Consider the following 25,082-nt stretch of genomic DNA (forward strand, 5'->3'; position numbering starts at 1 on the left):
CTCCCTCCCTCCCTTTCTTCCTTTTCTTTCTTAGATGGCACTGGGGATTGATCCAGGGCTTTTGCATTCAGTCACATCTCCAGCTGTGCCCTCCCTAGAGTCTCACTAAATCACTAAATTGCCATGCTGAGTTTGAACTTTGAATCATCCTGCCTCAGCCTCCCAGAGTGCTGGGACTACAGGTATGTGCCACCACACCCAACCATGATGACATGCTTCTGAGGCTCACATGTTTAGAGGGAAGAGCCATGGGGCAGGCTGGGCCATGGATGGGGTCATGGCCCAGGAAACTGGGCAGCAGAATATAGGCTATAAAACCAGCAGGGAGAAAGGGAGGAGGTGCCTTTATACATAAATGCCTGTGGAAGGGTCACTTCTTGGTAGGAGGAAAGAAGCCAAGAACAGAAAATACAGAGATGCTGAAAGGAAAAACAGCCACAGGGTGGGGACTCTTGCTCTACCAGATTCTTCCTTACTGCTATGGGAAAGAGCCTCTGATCGCGCACAGTCAACAGGAGATGTGGGGGTTCCTCAGACAGGGTACCTCCAACTGACTCCCTCAGTGATGCCCCAGCTTAGTCATGGCCTCACCAGTGCCCCTGAAGGCAAATGAGCTCCAGGACCCGGGCCAGTTCTCTACCTTCCCTAGGGCCCCTCTGCACCTTTTAGGAAAGACCAGGCCTGGTCAGATACAGAGGGTGGGGTACAGTGGGGATACGAGGGGCTCAAGTCAGGAAGGAACCATCAGCTGGAGAGGGAGGCCCAGCAAGCACCGGAGGAGGGCCAGCCCCGGCCAGTCACTTTAAGGTGTCATCAGTGTTTTTGAACATGAGAATGGCGTTATAGATCTTCAAGGCTGGGCCCAGCTTGACGCTCATGATCTTCACAATGTCCGCCTGTGTCAGCAAAAGGAAGGCCTCGCCGTCAATCATCTGAGGGGTCGGGAAGGGAGGTGGAGAGGGGAGAAGGCGGAGAGGGTCAAGGGGAAGGGGTGAAGGACAGGTGAGGACGTGCGCAGGGGGGGGGAAATGTGGGAGCCAAGGTGTCACATGTGGGGGAAGGGAGGGAGAAGTGAGGGGAAGAGGAGGACACGGAGAAAGGAGGAAGGGGAAGAAAGGAGAAAAGGAAGACAGCATGGGATGGAGAAGGAACGAAAGATAGCCACTGGCTCCCCGGAGTCACACGCATGTACTCGCACTCCCTTTCCCTCTCCCTCTCCCTCCCCATCCCTCTCTCGACTAGGACAAAATGAAAATGAGCAGCTAGTCAACCACCTTGTAAATGTTTCCCAGACCCCCTGTAAGCTGTGTAAGCACCTCCAAATCAACGAGTATGATTAACATCTTTGAAATGTCAAAAGCAAAAACACCAAAAAATCCCTGCTGTTGCTATCCCCAAATGAACCCCCTCAGTCTTAGTGCTGCTAGCGGCTAACGGTGGGACAGGAGGACACTGTGTACGTCCCGTGGGATTCCAGTGTGATGCAGTATGAGGGACACTGTGTTGCCTGACCTACTTTTGCCAAAAAACAGAGAGAGGGGGAGAGAGAGAGACAGAGACAGAGACAGAGACAGAGAGAGGAGAGAGCGCGAATGAGAAGCTGATTTAACCTAAACCTAACCAAGACTCTGGATCTGACCTTCAGTTTATAGAAAATACAAGCAACAGAGGAACAAGTGGAGCGACATCACAAGGAAACAAGACAAGTCCAAGAGAACATTCTACAAGACTCTAAATATCATGAAAAAAGAAAAAAAAAGTGGGGGGGCACTATCCTAGAATGATCTCTAGGAAACATATCGACAAAAATCAGTTATGTGGGCCTTGTTTGAATCTGACTCAAAAACTGCAAAAAAGGTTTTGAGGCAAGTAGGGGGCTTTGAATACAGTCTGGGTATGGGATGGTGCCAAGGAGCTACTGTCAGTCTGTTAGCGGGATTACAGTACTGAGGTGATACAGAGAGGTCCTTAGTTTTAGAGATGCAAGCTAAAGTACACAGGGATGACATGTTGGGCCTGTAACTTAACATTACTTTGTCCGAAAATAGGTGAAGCAAATCTGGGAAACGGTGATCGCTGTGAATTCTAAGGGACAGATATACAGGTAGAGTTAGGAAGGGGAGAGCCCAGCTGTGGAGGTGAGTGAGGACACCCAGGGCTAGGCACTTGTGCAAGGGAAACCCATTCAAATGCTTATGAACGGACAACTGTGGTACACTCATACCACAGGGCACTAATCAACAATAAACAGCTATGAGCGCACATACTCACATGGAAAGACCTCGACAACATTATACTGAACAAAAAGATTCAGAAGAGTACACGGTATCCGATTCCTTTGATACAAGTTCAAGAATCGACAAAGTGAGTCTATGGGGCTAGAAATCAGAACAGTGGCTGCATCTGGAGTGAGGACTGACTGACTAAAAGGGGCATGGGAATGTTTTATATCTTGATTGAAGGGCTGGGCTCAAGTGCACCGTCCTAAAACTTGTGACACTATATGTGCTTTTAAGATGAGCCCTTCCTCAGTCTCCTCCTCTTCTTCTTCCTTCCCTGCTTCTCCCCTAGCCGCGCCCTGGTGGGAAGGCTCGAGAAAGGCCTGCTCAGGTGGGCGCGTCACCTGACTCTGTGGGCTGGGGGGCACCACCCCGGACCAGAGGAAGAAACCAGCTGCGCTGGGCCTGGATGAAGACAGGGAAAGACGCATGGACTCTTTACGGACATCTGACCCGGAGTGGGCAACTTGGGGCACCTAAGTCTTGGGCGGCGGTGGATATATAGAAGGGACATTTGTATTCTTTGGAAAAAAGCCCTACACATGAAACTCAAAGGTCCCATACGCAATGCATGAACCATTGTTACCCTCCTATTATCTTGTTTTGAAAGTTTGTTTTATTTTTTTCTCTTTAAAATAAAAAAAAGAGTTTTACCTCAAACCTAAATAAATAAACTCAAAGGTGCCTTCCAGTTCAAATTCTACAATTAGGAGAGTCAGAGTATAGTTCTTTATTTAAGGGCAACTGTGTCCTAAGAGTCAGAACTACCATTTATAGAGCTCCCACTGTGCCCAAACTTCTCACACAGTAATATAATTTATATATTGCCCTACCATAGTGATGCATAGCTATCAGTACTTACATATTAATCAGCAATATTGTAAATATCACTGTACTTGGGGATATATAAATATCACTATATACCAACATGCACATATTATAAGTTACACACTTATACACAGCTGTATGGTGTATATACATATGGATACACACATATATGTTTACACACACAGTAGTGATAAGACATTATGGTATAATGAGTCCTCCTCCTTTCCAATGCTTATAATGACCCTGCGAGTTCATGCTCATTATACCCACTCTTTCTCCATATATTTTATTTATTTATTTGTCTTTTTGAGACAGGGTCTCACTATGCAGCTCAGGATGATTTCAGCTCACTTTGTAGCCCAGGCTGGTCTCAAACTTGCAATGATCCTCCTGCCTCAGCCTCCCAGGTGCTGGGATTACAGGCCTGTGCCACCATGCCTGGTTTTGTCTTTATCTTACAGGCAAGATGAAGGCTTGAAGACAATAAACAGCTCAAATTGGGAGCAGTGGAATTCCAACACAGACTGTTGCCAAAGCTGGGATTATTTACCCATAATTCATTGTTTCTTATTTTTGCTAAGCTCTGGGTTTTGACTAGAAGTATGTATTAGGATCTTTGCAATTAATAGTAATAACTGTGCCATTCAAATTATCTTTTTTTTTTTTGGTACTCGGAATGAAACTCAGGACTGTGCACTTGCCAGGCAGGCACTTGTGCCACTGAGCTGTATCCCCACCCTTCAAAATACCTTTGTGCTGGGGATGTCACTCAGCAGTAGAGTGCACGCTGAGCTGGTGTGAAGCCTGAGTTCAATCCCCAGCATCAAATCAAACCAAATCAACAAAAACACAAACAAAAACCCACTTTAATTTACTGACTACCAATGATGAGGCTAAGTTTGGCAAACGAAAGACTGGGCAGAAAGCAGAGGAGTGAATGGGTTCCTGTCTCTAGGATGTGCTTTCATTCCTGAAGAGGATCTGAACTACAGTGTTCCCAAGCTGGGCCACAGTCCATACCAGATTCTTCCCAGAAGAACAGGTCATTAGGACTAGTCTCAGGGGAGTAACAGATACCCCTCCCTTCCTGGGTGGGGCACTTGCTTCCTGTCATCTCAACGACACAGTGACCTTGTCACTGCGGTCCCTTCTGTACTTGCTCCTTACCTCATCCTTGAAGAGGCGTGCTTGGTCCTCACAACCTGTCAGGGTCTGAACGAAGCCAAAGACCTTGGAAACCAAAGAAGATGCGCTGACCCGGCGCTGGGGCTGGGAGTGTGGGGCAAGGGCTGGCCTCTGGCTGTGCCAGCGCAGCCTTTCTCATTGGACTTGGAGCTTGCTCGCATCTTTGTGCTGGCCGGTGTGTGAGGGGAGGCCCTTTGCTCCTGAGGCCCAGGACTAGTGCCTATCTCCTTGCTGGATTTCCAGCTCAGTGGGCAACATGCCTCCCCCTGCCCCATAGGCCCAGTGTCTCAGTCAGCCTTGCTGGGCGGCTGGAAGGGACAGTGGACAGGAGTGATAGTCAGGAGAACGGTGCTCCACCTGACCAGGGCCTTTCCTGAGTACCCCACCACCACCACCACCACCAGGCTGTGGTGAGAGGGAGGAGCAGGGGAGGAAGAAGAGGAGGCGGCTGTGAAAAGCTCCTCACCTCCTCGATGGTCCACTTGGAGACGGCGGAAGCTGAGATGCCAGCCACTCCCGGCAGGAGCTTGCAGTGCTGCTCCCAGCATATGGACAGTGAGCGGTCAGGGTGTGTCGACAAGGCCGACATGAAGAAGGACTGCTGCATGACATCAGGAGCGAGGGCTGGAAAGCAGAAAGGCCAAGGGCCGATGCTGCAGACAGTCTGAACCCCAGAGCCAGCCCACACCCACACCCGCACCCACACCATGCGGAGAATGGCCATCAGAGAGGACAAGACTAGTGGCCTCTTCCAATAGCCTGCAGAACCACCAGGGTGACCAGTCCTCTGATTCCCTGCCTGGAGCTCGCTAGTTCTTCATGAGTGGGTTCCTCACTTACAGACCCTCCGGCCAGCTGTGTGGTGTGACACTCAGGCCAGTTCTCTCAGGTTGCAGCACCTCAAGAGACACTGTTCTCTAGACGCCTTGCATCAAAGTGGTCCCCAACACGCAACAAGCTCAGCTCTGATGTCAGAGAAGTGTTCTGTTTGTCCTTCTTTCCTGAGTGCCTTTGGCCTGACCAGCTCCCCCAGAGCCACGGTGATTCTGGGGCCTGTCTACTCTGGCACTACAGGGCGAATGGGCCTGCTCCCTAAGCCCACACTGCCTGGCACTTCCTGCTCTGCTCACGAAGCCCCAGTTCCTGGCCACCAGCCTTACACTGGCTACATGGATCCCATGACTGACGCTGCTCGGCACGGTCAGACCGGCAGTTGCCCACTGGGACTTCCCCCACTCCACCTGAGGGCCTGCATGTGAGGGCTCTCCTCCCCACCACCTCTGTTCATCAGCCCCAACCTGGGTACCTGCCCGCCTAAACAGCCCTCCTTCGTGTGTCGAAGGAGCTGCTTTCCCTGCAGGTCAGCCACCTTCTCTCCAGACCCAGTGTGGCACACTCAGAGACCTACCCCCACCTGGCCACACTTTGGCCTCTCATCCACCCAGGGGCTCGCTCTTTGAAGCCCTGCGTCTGGGCCTCCTCACAGACTCGCATTGGCTTGGGGGATAGCCTCAGGTCTGTTGGTGGCTTCCTGTCTTGTCTGTCCTCCTAGAGCCCAGCCAGGCTCTCACAGGCCACCACAGCTTCTTACCTAACCACTGCACCACAAGTGAGAAGCGGTTCCCCTGGTTCTTTCAACATCTGAACTTCTGGAGCCTCAACAGGAAGCCAGCCAAGCCCTGTCCTTCCCGGGCAACCCTCCTTAAAGAATAGGTCAGCAGTGAACCCATGGCCCACGCTGAGGAAGCCTTCCATGGCGTGAGCGAAGTCTTCTCCAGGGGGTTAGAGTGACCAGTGTCCCTTCTGGGCAAAAGCCGGCTGGTAGAGCAGGGGGGCCCTGCACAGAGGTCACAGGCCTCCACTCTGTCCCTGAAGGACCTCAAGGCCCTGGGTGTTTCCTCCCTTCTCTGGGCCACAGTCTCAATGGTAGAAAAGACTTATTTCCCAAGAATTCTAGTCAGCTGGGAGGTGCCCTCTGGAGGCACAGCTTGGTCCTGCAAGGAAGCTGAGCAGGGGCACCATGATGGGCAGATGTGGTTTCAACTAGAGTTCTTATCCCTAAAAATCTTCACCTGAGGGCCTACAAGCTGGCCAGGACCCTCCTCACTCAGGCCTGAGGCTGCAGGATGTGCTTTCTGTTTCCACCAACAGGAAACAGTATGAAATGGCAGCAAGGAGGAGCTAGCCAGAGATGCAGATTGATAATTATTCTTGTGGTACCTATGCTATGCACTGCACATGACTGCATCATTTAGGCTTCCTGCCACACCATGCAGGGGGCTCTATCACTGTTAGCAGATGACAAACTAGGACACTGAGGCACAGGAGATTTGGACATCCCACGAGACACCAGGGATGCTTGCACACAGAAGTCAGACCATTCAAGGACACAGTGGGAAGGCGGCCATCCGCAAATCATGGAGAGGCCTCAAAGAAACCAATCCTCTTGGCACCTTGATTCCAGCCTCCAGAGCTGGAGATAAACGCCTGTTGCTTAAGCCACCCAGTCAGTGGTATTTTGTAATGATGGTCCGTGCAAACGAGGCCAAAGGGGATTGAGAAGTGAACTGACATTTGGGTTGGGTGCTCGTCTGTTACGCCAGCCACATGTGGCTGAAGTTAGGTCCAAGTGAATCCTGGTTCAGCCCCTCACAAGGCAGATGACCTTGCACAAGTGATTTCTCTGAGCCTTGCATTCCTCCTCTCTCAGACACATTACAGGATGCTGGTGGGACTAGAGCACTCGGCGCGGTGCTGGGCCCAAGGCAGGTGCTCAGAAACAGTGGTAGCAACTTACTCTAGGTACTGACTTGAAAGATAGGTTTTGCCCATGTGTTCAACTGAGGAAACTGAGGCTCAGAGATTTTAAGTGACTTGCTCAGGTCACACAACTAAAAAATGACTGCCACGGTCTCCTTCCGAGGAAGCCTAGGAGCAGAGCAGAGCAGAGCAGAGCAGAGAGACATCAACCTGCCTCAAAATGGAGAATCGCAGAGTGAGAGCAGCTTGGTGCTTCTGCCACAGACTCACAGCGGGCCACGGACCTGGAACCCAAGGTCACTCAAGGTCCCGCCCTGCGCTCTTGGCACTGCTCTAGGTTCTCAGGGAATCTCAGAGGCAGCTTCCCTGCCAGCTTCTCCCACTCCAGGCACCCCTGGTGTCTCATCCCACTGACTGCTGACCCTCATGCGAACACCCGGTGGAGGACACAGGCGCAGAGGACCCGGGCTTACTCTGGAAATCTTCCTGTGGACTCTTCCGATACTTTGGAGGGCGTCCAATCCTGGAGAGAGAGGGACCAGGTCCAGGTGCGGGGTCAGGACAGGAGGCCCGGCCCCCAGGAAGCCCAGGTCCTGACACCCCTTGGCCTTCGCACCGGCCGTGATGGCGAGGCTTCTTTCTCGGTGATAGGTTGGGGAGGTTCTTCTTCTTGGCCGGAGCCTCCGTGTCAGACAGCTCCGCTTTCAGACGGCTCTGGTTCCTCTCGGCCAGCGGGCAGCCAGAGAGGCAATGGTGAGCTGTGAACTTGCCAGTGACATGGCCAGAGCCATCACAGCCAGGAGTGGGGCACTTCCTGGGAAGGAAGAAGGCTTCACTCGGGCTGCTCTGCTTGTCCCCACTCAGCCCTCCCGGGTGCGGCCCTGTTGAGGTCTGGTGCGTCCTGATGGGCCTCACTCCGCAGGTGCAGGGCTCCTGGTGGGAGGCCTCCACTCACCGGTGGTGAAAGCTGTATTTGGAGGTCCTTGAGTGAGGCAGGCTCCTGTAGCTGAGAGGCGGGCAGCCCCCAGGGGAGGCAGAGCTGGGCTCTCTGGGCCCTGGAAGAGCAGGAAGAGGAGTCAACACAGAGTCCTAGGGTTGGAGGATGGAGGGAGGGCAAGGAACCCTTTCTGCACAGGAGTTGGTGCTAGGGACTAGTTCCCTGGGGACAGGGCCCTCTGTCACCATTCCTGCCACTGGACATCTGCCCAATGCTGGGGAAGGAAGGCTTGGTTCCCATAGACTTCCCTGAAACCTGGAGGCCATGCCCTCAGGTTGGGAGCCGGAAGCCCTACTCAGCTTAGCAGGCAGCCCTAGGTGGGGAGGAACAGGATCCCAGAATTGCTGTGGGCCCGTAGCCCTCTGTGTCAGAGCCGGGCACAGGGGCCAGAGTCCCTGCCAAGCTATAGGAAGGGAGGGTTTTCAGGGGTTGATGGGAAGGGAAAAGGGTAGGGTGCCCTAGGGGTACACACGGAGAGGAGGCTCCAGGGGATGTCCTGTCTTGGAGCACCAGCCTGCGGGGTGGATGTCTGGGTGGTCAGCGTCAATCCAGAAGTCATAGCTATGACTCCAGCCATCAAAGTGGAGCTGGGGAGGAAAGGCCCTTGGCAGTCAGGCATTCCTCAAGGAGCCCAGCTCAGCCAAGAAGTCCTCTCGGCTCCAGCAGGGTCTCCCGTCTTTGGGGCTATCAGAAGGAAGGAGCCAACCCTACAATAATCAGTTTTTTCTCGTTTCCCATGGGCTTCCTGATGAAATTACTGACATCTCCCATTAGTCCTTGGATAGGACAAGGATTATTAGGCCTATTTCACAGATGAAGACTAAAGCTCAGAGGAAAATGACTTGTTCAAGTCTCCAAAATAAGTCACACAGATGAGGCAACAAGGAGATCCAAAACCTTCAACTTCCTGTCTTGTGCCATCCCCTTGTCCCTGAGCCAGTCCACTGAATTCCTGCCCAAATGACCTATCACTGTCCCACCACTAGGGCCTTGGAGCCACCTTTATCCGATGGTCTTCCACATCATCCACGCTGGCCACACGTATCAGGGCTGGGTTCCTGCGGTCCACAGCTTCTAGCTTCATGTTGACCAAGAAGTTGTGGGGGGGTCGCTGCAGGGGGACAACTGCTTTCAGGCCAAGGCCCAGCTCCTTAGAGCTGAGGCTCCAGAATGAGAGCCCAGGTTCCATGGCTGGGGAGACTGTGGCCTGCCCAAAGGGGAAGCGAGGGCTGCTGAGCATTCCACATCTTTCTGAGTTCAGTTTGGGGAAAGGGAGCATCAGCTTACCACTTTGAAGGCCCAGGCAGGCACAGCAGAAGTCCCAGTTTCTTCTAGATATTTCTCCCAGCAAAAGCTATCAGGGTCTGGGTAATCTGCAGAAAGTAAGTGCAGTGTTGAGCCACCCAGGGGGTGGGGAGAGCTCTTGTTCCCTAGGCAGGAGGAGGAACATGAGAGGGGCAGAGACCCTAGTAGCGGAATTCTTCCCCATGACCACGGCCAGCCTTGCATTGGGCTCCTGGGGCAGACAGGTGCTGGTGAAAACCAAGCACACGCTACTTACTCCAACAGCTCACAAGGCCACCTGGGAACCCTTCACCCTGGTTCTGTTCCTCTTCCTCCAGCCCTGTCTGAATCTTGACTGTAGAATTCCCAGGAGGAAGGATGCACTTTCTTTGCTTTGGACTTCCTGCTCCCTTGCTGAGGTGGGCATCTAAATTTCTTCCCCTAAACCTCACTGGAGTCAGTGTTTCACAGGACTCTCCTACAATCACAGGGTTCTCAACTCCTTGGCCAAGAAGCTGAGGCCCCAGGCCACATCTATCCTCTCTCCCTGGCCCTAGGAGCCCATGAATGAGGTCCTGGTAAGGGATCAGGAGGCGAGGAATTGGGGCAAGGCCTGGGAAGGGGCATGATCAGGCCACAGGATCACCTTGTGGCGGGGTGAGGGGCTTTCCTTGCTTCTGACACCAGCCTACTGGGTGGATGTAGGGACTGCTGGGATCACACCTGAAACCGAAGAACACATCACTGCCCCAGGAGGAACACGGAGGGCTGAGCCTGCCGTTCCCTCACAGCCTGGAATCAAGGCCCACCCTATTTTACTTCTTAGTGAGAGGAAGAGACGTGGTTAATGAGAGTCAGAATACTGTCAGATTAACTAAATACTCTAGAACATGATTAAATCTAAAGGAGAATCATGAGTCATAGGGTTTGCTCGTCTTAACTCGGGTATTTTTAGATGAAATATGTAACATTGAACTATATTTTTTAAAATTTATTTTATTTTTTATTTTTATTTTTCGGTACCGGGAATCGAACTCAGGACGTTGCCCTTGCCAGGCAGGCGCTTGTGCCACTGAGCTATATCCCCGGTCCTGAGCTATATTTCTTAGGCTACATCACATATCCACAGGACTGCCAATGATCTTCCACCCAAAGCAGATCTGATCACCAGGAGGAGACTGAGCAGAGCCCCATGGTGCCTGAGATCTGCAAGTACCTGCCCACTGCTCCTGACATCCCCTCCCTCCACAGGCCAAGTCTGGGTCCTCCCACTACCAGTAGTCGTAAGTATCATCCCAGTTGTCAAAGTGCACCAGGAAGCGGCTGTCCACCACGTCGGTCACACTGGCCACGCAGACGAGGGATGGGTTCATGCGGTCAACAGCCTCCAATTTCATGCCCACCTGGAAGCCCAGGGGAGGGGGACTCTAGGGGTAAAAAGAGGGGCTACCGTGGCTACAGCCAGGCTAGCCAGCACTGGAAACTATAGAAGTAAGTTTTCTAGGGAACTTCTTGGGGAAAATGGAGGAGAAATAGGCTGGGAATGAGGGTCCTCAGGGCACAATTATAACCTGAGCTCTGAGCTGCTCAGGAACTTCTGGCCTCCAGGTACACTCAGCAGAGGCTGGACTTGTGGCAGAAGTGACTAGTAAGTGGCTATGCATTTAGCTGAAGGATCTGGCAAGCTGCATACAAGTCTCCCCTACCCACACGCGCCCGGCCTGGCTTGGCCCAAGGCAGGTGGGGAATAGTGGAGTAGCTGGGAAAGAAGCACTGGTATGTTCCTTCCCTGAAGGAAGTGGGGCAGGGGTCCAGTATTAACAGGGCTCCTGCCATTAGCCAGGTGCAAGGCATCATTTCCTTTCACAACTCCATGAGGTAGGTATTATCAGTGCTGCTTTTTTTTTTTTTTTTTTGAGACAAGGTAATTCAGGCTAGCCTTGAACTTGCAGCCATCCTCCTGGCTCAGTTCTGAGATTACAGGGGTGCGCCACCACACCCAGCCATGATTCCTGTTTTAAAAGTTAAACAGCTTGAACCAGAATACAATGCTAGTCAGTAGCAGGACAAGATTTCAAGTTTGACTTATAAGTCTACATTTCCTGTCCCAACAGCATGTGGGACACTGCCAGTCACCTGTGACCCTCCAAGTATGGTCTCTGGTACTCAGCTGGGGGATAGGGGGTCACTGATCCTGTCTGAACAGCACTGAGTTCCCAGCCCATTCAATATGGGGACCCCAGGCCTTCAATATGCTTTTTGTTTGTTTTGTTTCAGTTTGGGTTTTTTGGTGTGTTGAGTATTAAACTCTGGGCCTTGCACATGCTGGGCAAGTGCTCTACCACTGAATTACAGCCCACCTCCAAATAGGGCAATGTTTTAAATAGGGGTTCCCTAAATCTCTCAGACCCTTCACTTGGGATTATGTAAGATATTCTGCTAAATAAAGTGTGGTTGCCTTGACAGAGGGAAAAACAAGGGTGAACTGGTAGAATGAATGGGAGAACCTCAGTGTTAGCAGAAAAAAAGGAAAACAAAGATCCCAGAACAGAGCCTTTGACTTCATGAAGAATAACTGCAGAGCAAAGGAAGGATTAGGAGCAACGACATGGCAGTGCCCTGATGGAAAGTGGCCTCAGAGGGGGTGTACGGAGAACTCTGCAGCAGGGCAGTGCTATCATTTGGTCCTCCAGGGGTTCATGTGCTGGAGGCTCAGCCTCAGGGTGGCAGAGTCTGGGGGGACCTTGAAGAGGTGGGTACTAGTGGGAGAGGTCTGACTCTGTGGACATCACCCTCAGAAGAGATTAATGTAGTTCTTGTAGGGTGCTGGTTGGTTCCTGTGAAAGTGAGCTGCTATAAAGCACAAATGAAAAAATAAAAAGCAGTCCTGGCCCTTGAGTACTTCTGGCTACTGACTTGCCCTGTGACCTCTTCCACACGTGCTCCCCCACTTCTAGTGTCCTTTACCCTAAGGCTTTCCTCAGAGGCAGAACAGATGGTGCCGCCTCATCTTGGACTCTCAGCCTCTGAAACTGTGAGCTAAATAAGTTCTTCTTCATGCAATACCCAGCCTTGGGGATTTCGTTATAGCCACAGAACATGGACTAAGACAGGATGGAAGGAAGGAACCAGCGGAAAACCTACACCAGCTTTCTCCCGCTCTGGCCCTGGCCCTATGCAGCCATGCTCCTTCCATCTGATAGAAGAAACCAGAACAAAGCTGAGAGTACCAGTAGATCAATTCTGATGAGTTAGAACCCCTGGGTTGGCTGCAGTGACTCTGGCCTGGGGGTGATGTCCACTCTTGCTCAGGGGCACTCACGTGGCTCTGGCTCACAAACAGGTGCTTGGGGGCTGCCTGAGCTCTTGTGTTGCGCAGGTACTGGCTCCAGCTGAACTCCTCCTCCTTGTAACCTAGGCCCCTCGGGGGGAACGAACAGAGCGCTGTGCAGAGGCTGGTCCATGGTGAGGGCACCCCACACGGAAGCAGCAGAATCACGCAGGCCTGAGGACCTCACGATTCTCAGGAATCTATCCAGGAACCCCAGGCTGAAGCAGGTGAAGCTCAAAGAGCAAGGAAAAAGTCCTGGGGCTTTTGGCCAGCTTGGTCCCAGGGAGAGTCATATCAGAATATGATGAAGAGGCAGGCTTTGGTACAGGGGACAATGACAGAAAACGGGGAGGGAAGGCTGGCAGGAAAAAGGGATGGGCCAGAGGACTTACTGCCTCATGGGGACAAACCTGGATAGGCCTTACCTTTGGGAGGCTGTAGCTTATGCCCAGTCTTCTCAAACCAGCCAGCAGGGTGAATGTCGGGGGAGTTGGCATTGACCCAGAAGTCATGGCACTCGGAATACCCATCAAAGTGTAGACGCAGGCGGTAGCCACACACCTAGCCCCATGCGGGAATCACAGGGACCCCGATGCCAATGGATGCCCCACTCCCCACTGGTCAGCTTGTGTCTCAGGGGCTCTAATGTTAGCAGGTCCCCCAAACCCATCTTTCTTTCTTTCTCCTGTCCTGCAATAAAGACAGGTTACCTCCTCATGAGCCCTGAGTGCTGGTTGTGGACTCTATGACAATTGCTTGCCCTCTCTAGCCCTGGGCAGAACTGGAAGAGTGCTCACAAGGCTCAGGACTGTTCAGGGTCCCTGCGGACCTTTCCTTCTGCTGCCACATGTCACCATTCCCCACTGACACACCCTTCCGCAGTCTTGCTGAAGTAATGGCGAGTCTTTGAATGTGATGACCAGTTGCCCCAGGCCCTTGACTCACTTTGCTTCCGCCTGGAACTCCCCACTCATTCACACTCCTCCCTTCAGAGAGGCCCTTTCCCTGTGCTGGAAGGGTGCTTTCCTTCCTTGTGCAGCCCTGCTCGCCCTTGCCACCCAGTGGATATCATTGGTATGTTCACTGGACTATTTCTTGCACAACTCAGAAGGTCCTAGAGATTCCAGCCAACATCCCCAGCCCTTAAGACCTTTCCAAGCACGCTTATTCTGTAATACCACACTGCACTGTAGCACTTCATCTGTTTCTCTCTCTTGCACACTCTCTCTCTCCTTTCTCTGTGCTCCAACTTGGTCCCTTACATGACTGCTTTCTGAGGCACTGCCCTGTCTCCCTCCAAGCCCCCAGGGTCTCCATCACCCTATACGAGAGACATCAGAAGGGCATAGCCACGCCCCAGCTCACCTCAGCCACAGTGAGGATGAAGTACATGGACGGGTGTTGAGGGTCAATGCCTTCCAGCTTCATGCCCAGTTTGAAGCCATTCTTGTGATGAGTGACCGCCTGGGACTGTCAACGCACAGAGTGGAGAGGACCCAGCTTCCATCCAGCCTTAGCCTTGCCTAGTGGGCTTGGGGTGAAGGAGCTGCCTTTAGGCCCCACCTGCCTGGTGTTATCAAAGGAACAATGCTCCCCAAACTACAGGATCCAGAAAGGGATAGAAGAGCTGTGGGACTATTCTGAGGTAGGTATGTCAGGGCAAGACATAAGGGATCCCTCTTGCCCCAAGACCTGGAAAGGTCAGTACCAAGTTGAGTAGAAGGTACCAGAATTCAAATATCTAAGGTCCAGTGGTGAGTAGGTCTGAGCCCCATTTCCCCATTTATTCCCAACCTGGAAGCCTTTTACGGTGGCCTTTTTCTACTCGGGGTCCTTAGCCAGACTCTCTCCCTTCCATTCCAGCCCATCAAGGAATGTCAGAAAGAAACCCCGAGAAAGTCTGAGTTTGGAGGTGAGTGTCTGGACTGGGAAGATAAGTTCTTCCTTGGTGGAAATTGTACAACTCACGTCCTGGAAGAGGCCGACAGGGGCAGTGACGGCCTTCTGCTCTGCCAGGTAGGACTCCCATGACCAGCCTTCCTTCTTCTCACCTGACGCTGTGGAGAGGAGAGACGGTGACTCCTGGCCGGCTCCTGATGTACAGCTTTCCCCTGCCCAAACTCCAAGCATCTCTTATCTACCGTCACACATGCCCTCTGACCCCACACACTATGATGTCCCAGGCCCAGCGGCCCAGCAGCCTCAGACTTGTGAGGGGAGGCTTAGTCGAAGGTCAGGCTACCATATTCTGCCCAGCCCTCCCTCCCCTCAGCATCAGCAAAAGTGCTTTGGATTACACAGCAACTAAAGTTAACAAGTTTTAGCCACGGGGACGCATTGTCCTCTGATATGTAACAAGGACAAAGATGAGTAATAAGACCTGAGCCAGAGAACTTAACCACAGTGCTACTTCAACTCATGAGGAAAGAAGAAAAGGAGAAATGAGCAGGAAAACCTGGAAGGAAGATGAAATATCTGTCTTGCAACTGCTAAAGTTCTTGTTCCTCTAGCAAACGTTGAGGTCACGGCTACCTGACCCAGTTGGACCAAAGTTTCATTAAGCCATCAGCCAAGCCATCACGCTTTCTCGGAGATTTATGCCAATGCTCAGTTTATGCAACGCTTCCATCTAGAGCACATCTCTTCAAATTATCATTTGTCCTAAGAGAGACCCAGAATGTTTCTTAGAACACCATGATGTGGCTGGGAGTGGTGGCGCACGCCTGTAATCCCAGCACTCGGGAGGCTGAGGCAGGAGGATCGTTGGGAGTTCGAGACCAGCCTAGGCTACAAAGTGAGCTCAAGGCCAGCCTGAGCTGCATAGTGAGACCCTGTCTCAAAAAGACAAAAAAAAAAAAGAACACCATGATGTGTTCCTCAAGAACCCTCATAGGCCTGCACTCAGTTTCATTCATACTTACACAGCAGGAGGAAGAGTAGGAACCTCTGAGTGCCTGGCTTAGCACGGTCTGTCTTGCTGGTTTTTGCCCCTGGGATTTGATATCACCCTGCCTAATACATCTTCACTTATTCTAAATCAAACCCTTCACATTGTCCATTCCTTTCTTCCTGGATGCCATTCTGCTTTGTGCCTTATTTTTCCCAGACTGTAATGCCAGAGTTCTCATCTCAGGCACCCCTGTCCCACTCCAGGGGACTTCAGTTCTGAGTTCACTTCCCTTTAGCCCTTTACCCTCCAGTGTGGCTAAGCTCTAAGAACCCCAGGCCACAGCAGGTACCTCTGACTAGCGCCTTCTCTACCTGCCATCTCTAACATTAGCACTCCTGGATCGGCCCTGCCACTTCCCATTCCCGACCTGTGCTGACGCAACAGTCTCACTAAACATAATACAAGTCTGCAGTCTTCATAGTTTACTATCACGCACCACTTTGTTTTACTTAAACCACTGCTTATACCAGTTAGTGGAGCCACCTATGTGCCAGAAACCGGATAGACGTGCCACGGAGACTTCATATACATCATCTCCTTTAGGTCTCCTAATGCTTAAGGTGACTGGAAGGGTCTGTAGTGACCTCCCTCACAGAAAGAAGAGATTAAATATATCCACTGGAAAGAGGACTGACCACTATCCCTTTGGGTAATAACGGGACTCTTCCTCTAGCTAAGCTCCTGGATTAGCTAGATGCTTCCTGCATCTTTTTTCCATTGGTGAACAATGGGCTAAGCCTTAGATGCATCCTTCAGCTCACGGAAGTCCCAACCCCAACCTCCTGTGTGCGGTTGTGCAATGTACACTGGGATCCAGGCCTGGGGGTGAGGCGGCTGAATTCTACAGGGAGGAAAGATGACCTTTCCTAATTGGTCTGCTCAGAACAGGCACCTTTTTAAGATTTGTACAAAGACACCACACAGGTTAGCTGTGACACGGATCCTCTCTTAACTTCTAGAAATGCTCCTCTGCTTATTCCTGCTTCCTTAGGCAAGATGCTCTCAGCTAACACATTGGCAAGCTCAGCCTGACTACAACCAAACCTGTAATTTCTTTGCCAAAGCTCTGACCCTCTTGGTATTCTTTATCCTAGTCAGTGATCCAGCATCCATTCATCCAGTCACACAAGCCAGGAACTTGGACCCTTAAAGGACCCTTCAGTCTGGCTGATTCTAACTCTTAGGTCTCTACTGACTCTATCCGTACCTCTCCATGTTTACTGCCCTTGTTTTGTTTTGTTTTGTTTTGGTTTTTCTCCGGTACCGGGAACCGAACTCATGACCTTGCGCTTGCCAGGCAGGCGCTTTGCCGCTGAGCTAAATCCCCAGCCCCTACTGCCCTTGTTTTGAACCTCAGCCAAGGGTGTCTTTTCTTTCTTTTTGTCTTTTTGAGACAGGGTCTCACTGTGCAGTTCAGACTGGCCTTCAGCTCACTTTGTAGCCCAGGCAGGTCTTGAACTTGCAATGATCCTCCTGCCTCAGTCTCGTGGGTGCTGGGATTACAGGCGTGCACCACCACACCTGGTTAATGGTGTCTTATCTGATCCCTATGCTTTAGACTTAGTCTACTCACAGAATATTTCTAAACAAAGAAAAGCTAGGGTTTTTTTCTGGCCTTAAATTCCACAACAGCTTCTCATTTACAGCCAACAAAACAAAACAAAACATCTTTCCACAGTGCATAAAATCCTCAGGAAACTAGCTACTCCACGCTGCTTCAGCTTTATCAGGCGTTCCATGCCCTTGTGCCTCTGTGCCTTTGCACAGGCTGATCTTTCTTCTTCCAAGCCACCCCTCCCCCATCCCATTCTCCTGTCTTTTTCTCACCCCTCCAGGCTCAAACATAGCTATAGCACCTATCTCAGGGCTTTACACATTACAGGTGCTCAACAAATGTTTCTTAAATGACTAGAAGGAACCAAGCATGGTGTTACACACCTGTAATCTTAACTTCTTGGGAGGCTGAGGCAGGAGGGTCACAAGTGCAAGATCAGCCTGGGCAACTTAGGGAGACTCTTTCTCAAAATAAAACAAAAAACAAGGGGTAGGATGTAGTTCAGTACATGCCTACTATGCACAAAGCCCTGGGTTCAATCCCTAGTACCTCCACAAAAAAAAAAAAAAAAAAAAAAAAAAAAAAAAAAAGACTAGCAGGATGGATGGATAGATAGATGGATGGATGGATGGACTGATGGATGGATGGATAAAAACGTTACTCAACCTACCCCATGGCACCTTCTTTGACTCCATGAAACAGTTTGTTTTGTGATAGTCCTTTGTATTTGAAACACGTACTTGAAACACAACTATTATACTATTACATTATAACTAATTACTTGTTTATACATCTATCTCTGCAACTAGACTGTGAGCTGCTTGTTAGGAGCAGCTGAAGCTGAAGACTGGTCATATGTGTGAGGGAAGGACAGAGCCAGAGTGCCTCAAGCAGTCAAGCTACCTCAGTCTTGAGAAAAACATCCTGCCTGGACAGTTTCAGTCATTAGTCACTAGGCAACCTTGCCTCTCACACTAACTTTGCAAGGGTATAAATAAACTCCCCTACAGCTGTTGTTCAGTACTTCTGCCCATCAGGAAGAGGCCTCCACCTGACCCCAGCTTTTGTCTCTTGTCTTTATTTTCTAAATCCCCTGGCCGTTTTTTTCCCAGGAACCACCCAGAGATCACCGAGTCCATACACTTCTTAAGTGCTGGTATTGAGTTTTGGTTACTATGAACTCTTAGCATCTAGCTCAGTGCTAAGACACAGTAGGCATTTTCTGTAGGAGAGAACTAAAATGTAAAGAAAAGAATAGGATGCCAAAGTTCAAGAATGACCAAATACCTGAGCAGTCATCAGGATACCACCATGTGCTGGGTCTATTTTAAACTCACTACAGATATTTCTTTGTATTTATCCTCCTCTTGTGGAGTATGGTTAGCCAATAATAAGTTCATTTTAAGACACTGAAAGTAGATTGAGGGTACAGTTCAGTGCGAGAACATGAGCTAGCATAGCATATATGAGGCCCTGAGTTCAGTCCCCAGCACCAAAGGAACAAAAAGATACTCAAAGTCTAGCTAGGCATGATGGTGCATGCCTGTAATCCCAGAACTCAGGAGGCTGAAACAGGAGGATTGCAGAGAATTTGAGGCCAGCCTGGGGTACATAGTGAGTTCAAGGCCAATCTGAATTACATAGAGAGATCATCTCAACAAACAAAACAAAACAAAACTGAAAGTTTGACCAAGATCCTCACAACTGTGTTTTACAGTTTCACATGTACCTCCTACGAACCAATGCTTGAGAACAGTACATTTGAAGAAGCAGGACCTGGTAATGCTGTGGTCTTATTTTTTCCTGCTGACAGCCATAAAAGTCACCTTCAGTTTCTAATAAGCACAAATAGACCTTGTGAGACTTAGGCTGAAATTTAATTGCCACTGTGGCTTTATTAAGTGGGACTTTAGAGGTGATTAGGTCACGAGGGCTGGGGCCCTGAGCAAAAGGATGAGTTTGGCTTGATTCTTTCTCTGCCTCGTGTGTGCTCACTTGCCCTCCCACCACAGGATGACACAGCACAAAAGCCCTTGACTGGCACTGTGGCCGTGCACTCCAGCTTCTCAGATTCGGGGACAGGGAGCCACATAAACTTCTACTGCTTATAAATTAACCAGTCCATGGTATTCTGTGATAGCAACCACAAATGGACTAAGAAAACTGCTATCAAACAATAGGGCTGGGGCCAGAAATACAGTTCCGTGGCATAGTGTCTGCCTGGCAAGTGCAAGATCCCGAGTTTGATTCCTGGTACCAAAAAAGAAAAAAAGAAAAAAAAAATTTTAAAAAGTAGAGCTGTTAATATAACAAATACTTAAAAATGTGAAGGCAGCTTTCAAACTAGGTATTTGGAGGAGAGTAGAAAAAGCCTGGATTGCCATGAACAGAGCTTTTAGAGCAATTCTGGAGAGGGTTTAAAAAGAAAAAAAAAGTATATGTAAAGAACTAACCATTTTAAAAAAAACCTGATACACTGGACAACATCAAACTGAAAACTTTTTGCTCTTCAAAAGATATCATTTAGAAAAGAAAAAGCAAGATATAGACTGGGAGAGAATATCTGTAAATAAAAAGGGTTATATCCAGAATACATAAAGAATTAATAGGAAGGAGATAAATAATCCAGTTAGGTTTTTCTAAAGTAACCCTAAGGAAATAGAATAGGAAGCTGTGAAACTGGGAAGGAGCCCACCAGAAGAGTGCTGCCACAGATGCTTGATTTGGACGTGGGCAGAATGTAAGATGACGGGAGAATATCAGTGGATGTTAAAATGGTCAGAATAGCTATTCATGACTAAATAAGTTGTGAAAACTTTTGCAGTGGCATGTCAGAGATTATTCATACAAAATGGCAGTTGAAAAGGTGAAGAAAGCCACCTTTTGTGGTGGCTGTAATCCCAGTGCACTTGAGAGGCTGAGGCAGGAGGATCTCTGTGAGTTGAAGGCCAGCCTGAACTACGTAGCAAGACCTGGTCTCCAAAAACAGTTGAAGAAAATACATGATAGAGAAGGTCTAAGGTGTATGTGAGTCACATATTCCTAACTTGTAAACCATTGGAGCACTCACTAGCCCCAGACATTCTGCTCTGTGCAACAGGAATCCAAGCTGGCCACCAGACTGCCAAAGACAGTGCAGGTAGCACAGATTCTACACACACACACATACACAGACACATACACACACACACACACATGCACACATGATACTCAGGCAATCCAGTTGCCTCCATCCCTACCCTCAGATTCTTCTTTGAGAACACCCAGAAAATAAATAGAAAACATTTTAGTCATGAATGCAAACTTTTATCAACTAATAGAGTTTCTTTTCTTGAGAAAAGAAAAAAATGGTACGGGGAAAATACTCAGAAACCAATGTCACACTCATGTTCATAGTTGAGGTCAAGATAGTGAATGGTGTAAAGCCGGGCATGGTGGCGCACGCCTGTAATCCCAGCACTCAGGAGGCTGAGGCAGGAGGATCGTTGCAAGTTCGAGACCAGCCTAGGCTACAAAGTGAGCTCAAGGTCAGTTTGAACTGCATAGTGAGACCCTGTCTCAAAAACAAAACAAACAACAACAACAACAAGATAGTGAATGGTGTAAATAAAAGATAAGGCAGCAGCTGGAAGTATAGCTCAAAGGTACAGCTCTTGCCTGGTAGGTGTGAAGCCCTAGGTTCAATTCCCAGTAAGTATTGAAATAAAGATGCTTCACACTGTACTAATCAACATAGCCCAGCTAAAATAACACTGATTTGGCTGGGTGTGGTGGTGCACACTTGTAAGTCCAGCACTCGGGAGGCTGAGGCAGGAGGATCGCTGTGAGTTCAAGACCAGCCTGGGCTACAAAGTGAGTTTAAGGCCAGCCTGAACTGCATAGTGAAACCCTGCCTCCAAAAGGCAAAATAAATAAATAAATAAATAAAAATTAAATAACACTGATTTATGAAATTATTTCCCTACATAAGATAGAGAAATTGGGCCAACAGTAGTAAGATAACTTCTTTTCTCTCTGTGTAAGTATTTTTTTTAAAAGTAGAATCTGGCTGGGTGTGGTGGAACATGCCTGTAATCCCAGCATTGGGAGGCTCAAGGCCAGCCTGAACTGCATAGCGAGACCCTGTCACAAGAAGATAAAAATAAATAAATGAATAAAAGTAGATTCTGGGTGGTTTTTTTTTGTCTTTTTGAGACAGGGTCTTGCTATGCAGTTCAGGTTGGCCTTGAGCTCACTTTGTAGCCCAGGCTGGTTTCGAACTCCCAACGATCCTCCTGCCTCAGCCTTCCGAGTGCTGGGATTACAGGCGTGCACCACCATGCCCGGCCGTGTAAGTATTATGAGGCCATAAATCGGAGAGAGCTAAGCCTTTGAATTCCTGATGTGACTGCCTTGGGCAAGACACTACAGTAGAAATTTGATTTGGCTGTGGTGGGCAGAAACTGGAGGAAGTGCTATAAATTTCTGACCCCTGGACACAGGTTGGGCATCTTCCACTAGTACTGGGGCCAGCAGGGCAGAATGATATCTTAAGAACTGGTACCATCCTTCTGATTCTTTGGGATGGAAAAGACAGTGACTGATGTAACTGACCCATAGCCCATGAGAAATCAGCAACATATAAATCATCCATCCATCTGCTGAACAAACATTGATTGAGAAACCATTCCACAGGAGGCTCTAGGTTAAGCATCTGGGATATAATGATTAATAAAACTAATTCAGTTCTTATGTTAATGGAGTCTAAATCTTGAGGGACAAAGACAGACAGACAAACAAACTGCCACATAGAACCTAGGTGATTAGAAATGTGACAAATGCTACTCAGTTCCTGAAGACAGTTGTCATCTGGGGATACTGAGATGGGAAAAAAGAAGGGTGTGAGCCTAGAGCTGACTATGAATGACCTCCGCTCAATTTTTTTTGAACTGAAAGGACCAGAATTGTTGCCTAAATGGAAGGTCAGAACAATGACCAGTGTGAGCTTGCCTACACCACCAAAGGAAAGCAATGCCATGTGTGATGCCGATGAAGGTTGCTCATGTCTTCAGGTACTGAGCCAAGACTTCCCTGGCAGTGGAGCCTACACACAATCGGATAATAAAGGGTAGACACACAACGTAACACCCAAGAACACATATAAAATCCACAAGCCAGAGAGTCTCTCACTGCTTCCCTTTCACATCCACCACCCATGGTCACTGATACATGGACAACCTACCAACACAACCATGACCTACACTCCCAGGCTCGCACCGCCAAAGGCATGCACACAACTCACACAAATATGCACACACAGGCACCATACCCGGCTGGCTGCTGCTCCACTCCTCACTCTCTGGAGTGCTGGCACTGGGCTGTCCCTCTGGATCCTTTCCTTCTTCTTGCTTCTCCTACAGAAGGAAAGCCTGATCCCAGCTTACTGTCCTTAGGGTAAAGGCCCAGCCTCTGATTTGAACCTCTGCCTGGCTCCTTGGCTCTGTGTGTTCTGCCCCAAACAGGCAGAATTTCTCCTAGGCCACCAGCAGGAACACAGCTCCAGCGGGTAGCCTGTTACCACTCGGGCACACACGCATGATAGCATACATACTGCAGTTACCCAGCCTGACTGCAATTTGCCTTATTTCCAGACTATAATCTGTGTTGACTCTCTATGATCTGTCTCTTTGCATCTCTGCCCATGAGGTCTGTGCTCCCCGGACTCTGGCCTACCTACTGGACTGCAGTGATGGGAATTTTCCATCTCCTACACATCCGCTTTGGGCGCCAGTTCGCGTGAATGTGTCTTAACCCTGACAATGGACTGAAGTGGGATCTCCAGAAAATCAAGAGTGATGTATTTATTTCCCTCCAGCCAGACAGACTTGAAAATATAAGCAAGTTATTACGAGTGTCTTCTTTGACCCAGCCCCGTGTCTCAGGCTGACAGATAGTGAGAACGGAGGCACCTGCTCTAGTCTTCCCCTTCCCTCCCTCCCCACTGCCCTCCTCCTACCAGGGCCTCTGGCTCCGACTCCTCCTCCGACGGGCTCTGGTATTCCCTGTGCTTCCTCTTCTTCATGGGTTTGAGGAGCTCAGACGCGCTGGTGCAGCCTGAGGAGTTCTCTACTATGACAGACCTGGGGGAGGAGCCGCCTTAGCCATTGGGCCACAGGCCCTGTGCCACGCAGACCGCTTCCTAAGCCCTGAACTGGGATGGGGCTTTGGAGCACCGGACAGAGCGAGCAAGGCCGTGACTCCTTCGCTTACCGCTCCTGGAACAGCGGAGGGCAGGCATCACTGGAGGGGCCAAGATCTGGACCAGCGCTTTGCTGAGGCCCACAGGCCTGGCACCGACAGGAGCGGGCATCCTCCGGGGGCTCCTGAGAGGGGTCTTCGGGAGGGTCCTGGGGGAGGCCCTCTGGGGGCCAACTGGGCCTCAGCCACCCGCTCGGGCGCTGCCTCCACCCTGGTCCCATGTCCACACCGGACAGCTCTCAGCCTCTCTCTACGGACCACCCCCGGTGCACCTGTGGGAACTGCCTCGGGTCACACCCCCGGCCACGGCTCCTGGGACTGCGCAGGCCTCGCCCCACCGTTGTGGCGCTTCAGCTCGGAGCCGGGGAGCAGGTTCCTACCGGGCTGTTGGCTGTCCACACGGCCACCTCCCGACGTGGCCCCACCATCTTCGCGTTCGGCCACGCCTTCCTGCTGCCGCTTGGGGCTCGGTGGTTGCTCTATTCCCACCATACTCAGCGGCGTGTACTCGCTTATCCGGAACTGGAGCGCGGGAGAGTTTGAGGACAGCGACGCCTGCACCGGCTCTCGACCCACCTCGGGAGCAGTATCGTGGCCTCTCTGCCTCTTGTCAACTCTCGCCTCAGCAGCCCTCGAGGCTCCGCCCAGCCTCACCCTAAGCCACGCCCCCAAACCTGCAGGCCCAATCCCAGGCCGCTTCTCCCTAAGCCACGCCCCACGAGCCCTCCCAAGGTCTATGTCCCTGCCAACCTCCCCTCTTCTGCTTCAGGTTCCGCCTCTGACCCGGCCCACAGGCCCCGCCCCACAGCTGCAGCTCAAGGGGTCCAGCCAATCCCCCTAGGCACTGACCCGCAGGCCACTCCCAGGGGGCGGAGCTGCAGTCTCAGTCCACTCCAGAAGTCTCACTGTGCTGGCGCTAGAGCTGGCCGCCGGCTCAGCGCTTAGCTGTGGCAGAACAGTGGCTGTGACTGGCTCGCTGCTGGCTACCCGCTCCAGGGTGCCCACGTGGATTGGCTCTCGCGGAAAGCAGGACATATCTAGGGCATTGCTGGGCAGGCCAAGGGTGGCTGAGCTGGCTGTGAACGGATACACAGACACAGCACAGGTGAGCCTGGTGGCCCTCCCTCAATCCTGCCTTGCATGCACAGGAAGGTGAAAGAAGGCAGGTGTAGAAAAGTGAAAGTTGTCACCCTGTCCCCGGATCCATACCTGCTTTGGCTAGTATGGGAATGCCTCTCCTCCCCCGACACCTGGCTTAACCTACCCGGAATGATGAAGGCAGTTGCCGGCAGGTGAGGACCGGAACCTGAGCTGTCTCTGGCCACCAGGTGCACACTGACCTCCCCCGTGGAAGGCCCCTTCATTGTCCTCAGCATCTCCATTTCAGTGTGACTCTCCATCCCGAAAGGCCTACAAGCCAAACACAACCCCAGCGCAATCAGGAGGGGATTTTTTTTTTTTTTTCCCCAGTAATGGGGATTGACCCAGGCCTTCAGATACGCTCAGCAAGCACTCTACCACTGAGTTACATCTTTAGCCCCTTTAAATTTTTTTTTTTTTTTGAAAGAGGGTCTTATTAAGTTGAAACTGGCCTCGAACTTTTGATTTCCTGCTCAGCCTCCTGAATAGCTGGGAGTACAGGAGCTACTTTGTCTGGCTAGGAGGGTACCTCTGCT

The 25,082-nt window shown here is 50.6% G+C and overlaps 2 protein-coding genes across 4 annotated transcripts in view; both read right to left on the minus strand.

The window, feature by feature from the left end:
- Window positions 1-4,327, minus strand: part of Sgk2 (serum/glucocorticoid regulated kinase 2) — a 44,176-nt gene extending 39,849 nt beyond the window's left edge. For all 3 annotated transcript variants that reach the window (XR_001235575.1, XM_013518253.1, XM_005392499.2), the window contains exon 1: window positions 4,275-4,327. Coding sequence is in view for 2 of the 3 variants with exons in the window: in XM_013518253.1 (XP_013373707.1) it covers window positions 4,275-4,279 (5 nt within the window). In the remaining variant the exon portion in view is untranslated. The remainder of the gene's footprint in view (window positions 1-4,274) is intronic.
- L3mbtl1 (l(3)mbt-like 1 (Drosophila)) lies at window positions 14-24,816 on the minus strand (the record flags this gene model as incomplete). The annotated part of the gene is given in 21 exon segments (XM_013518251.1): window positions 14-932; window positions 4,275-4,337; window positions 4,759-4,916; window positions 7,526-7,575; window positions 7,669-7,866; window positions 8,008-8,107; window positions 8,522-8,636; window positions 9,050-9,160; window positions 9,337-9,422; window positions 9,980-10,056; window positions 10,609-10,760; window positions 12,656-12,747; window positions 13,090-13,225; window positions 14,030-14,134; window positions 14,633-14,721; window positions 22,478-22,562; window positions 23,165-23,288; window positions 23,419-23,569; window positions 23,787-23,928; window positions 24,256-24,482; window positions 24,671-24,816. Coding segments are annotated over 21 exon segments (2,532 nt in total). The 3' UTR covers window positions 14-797.
- Window positions 24,817-25,082: the final 266 nt, after the last annotated feature.

The sequence above is a fragment of the Chinchilla lanigera genome, unplaced genomic scaffold (assembly GCF_000276665.1).
Source record: "Chinchilla lanigera isolate Chin_1 unplaced genomic scaffold, ChiLan1.0 scaffold00044, whole genome shotgun sequence".
In the NCBI taxonomy this organism is placed as follows: domain Eukaryota; kingdom Metazoa; phylum Chordata; class Mammalia; order Rodentia; family Chinchillidae; genus Chinchilla; species Chinchilla lanigera.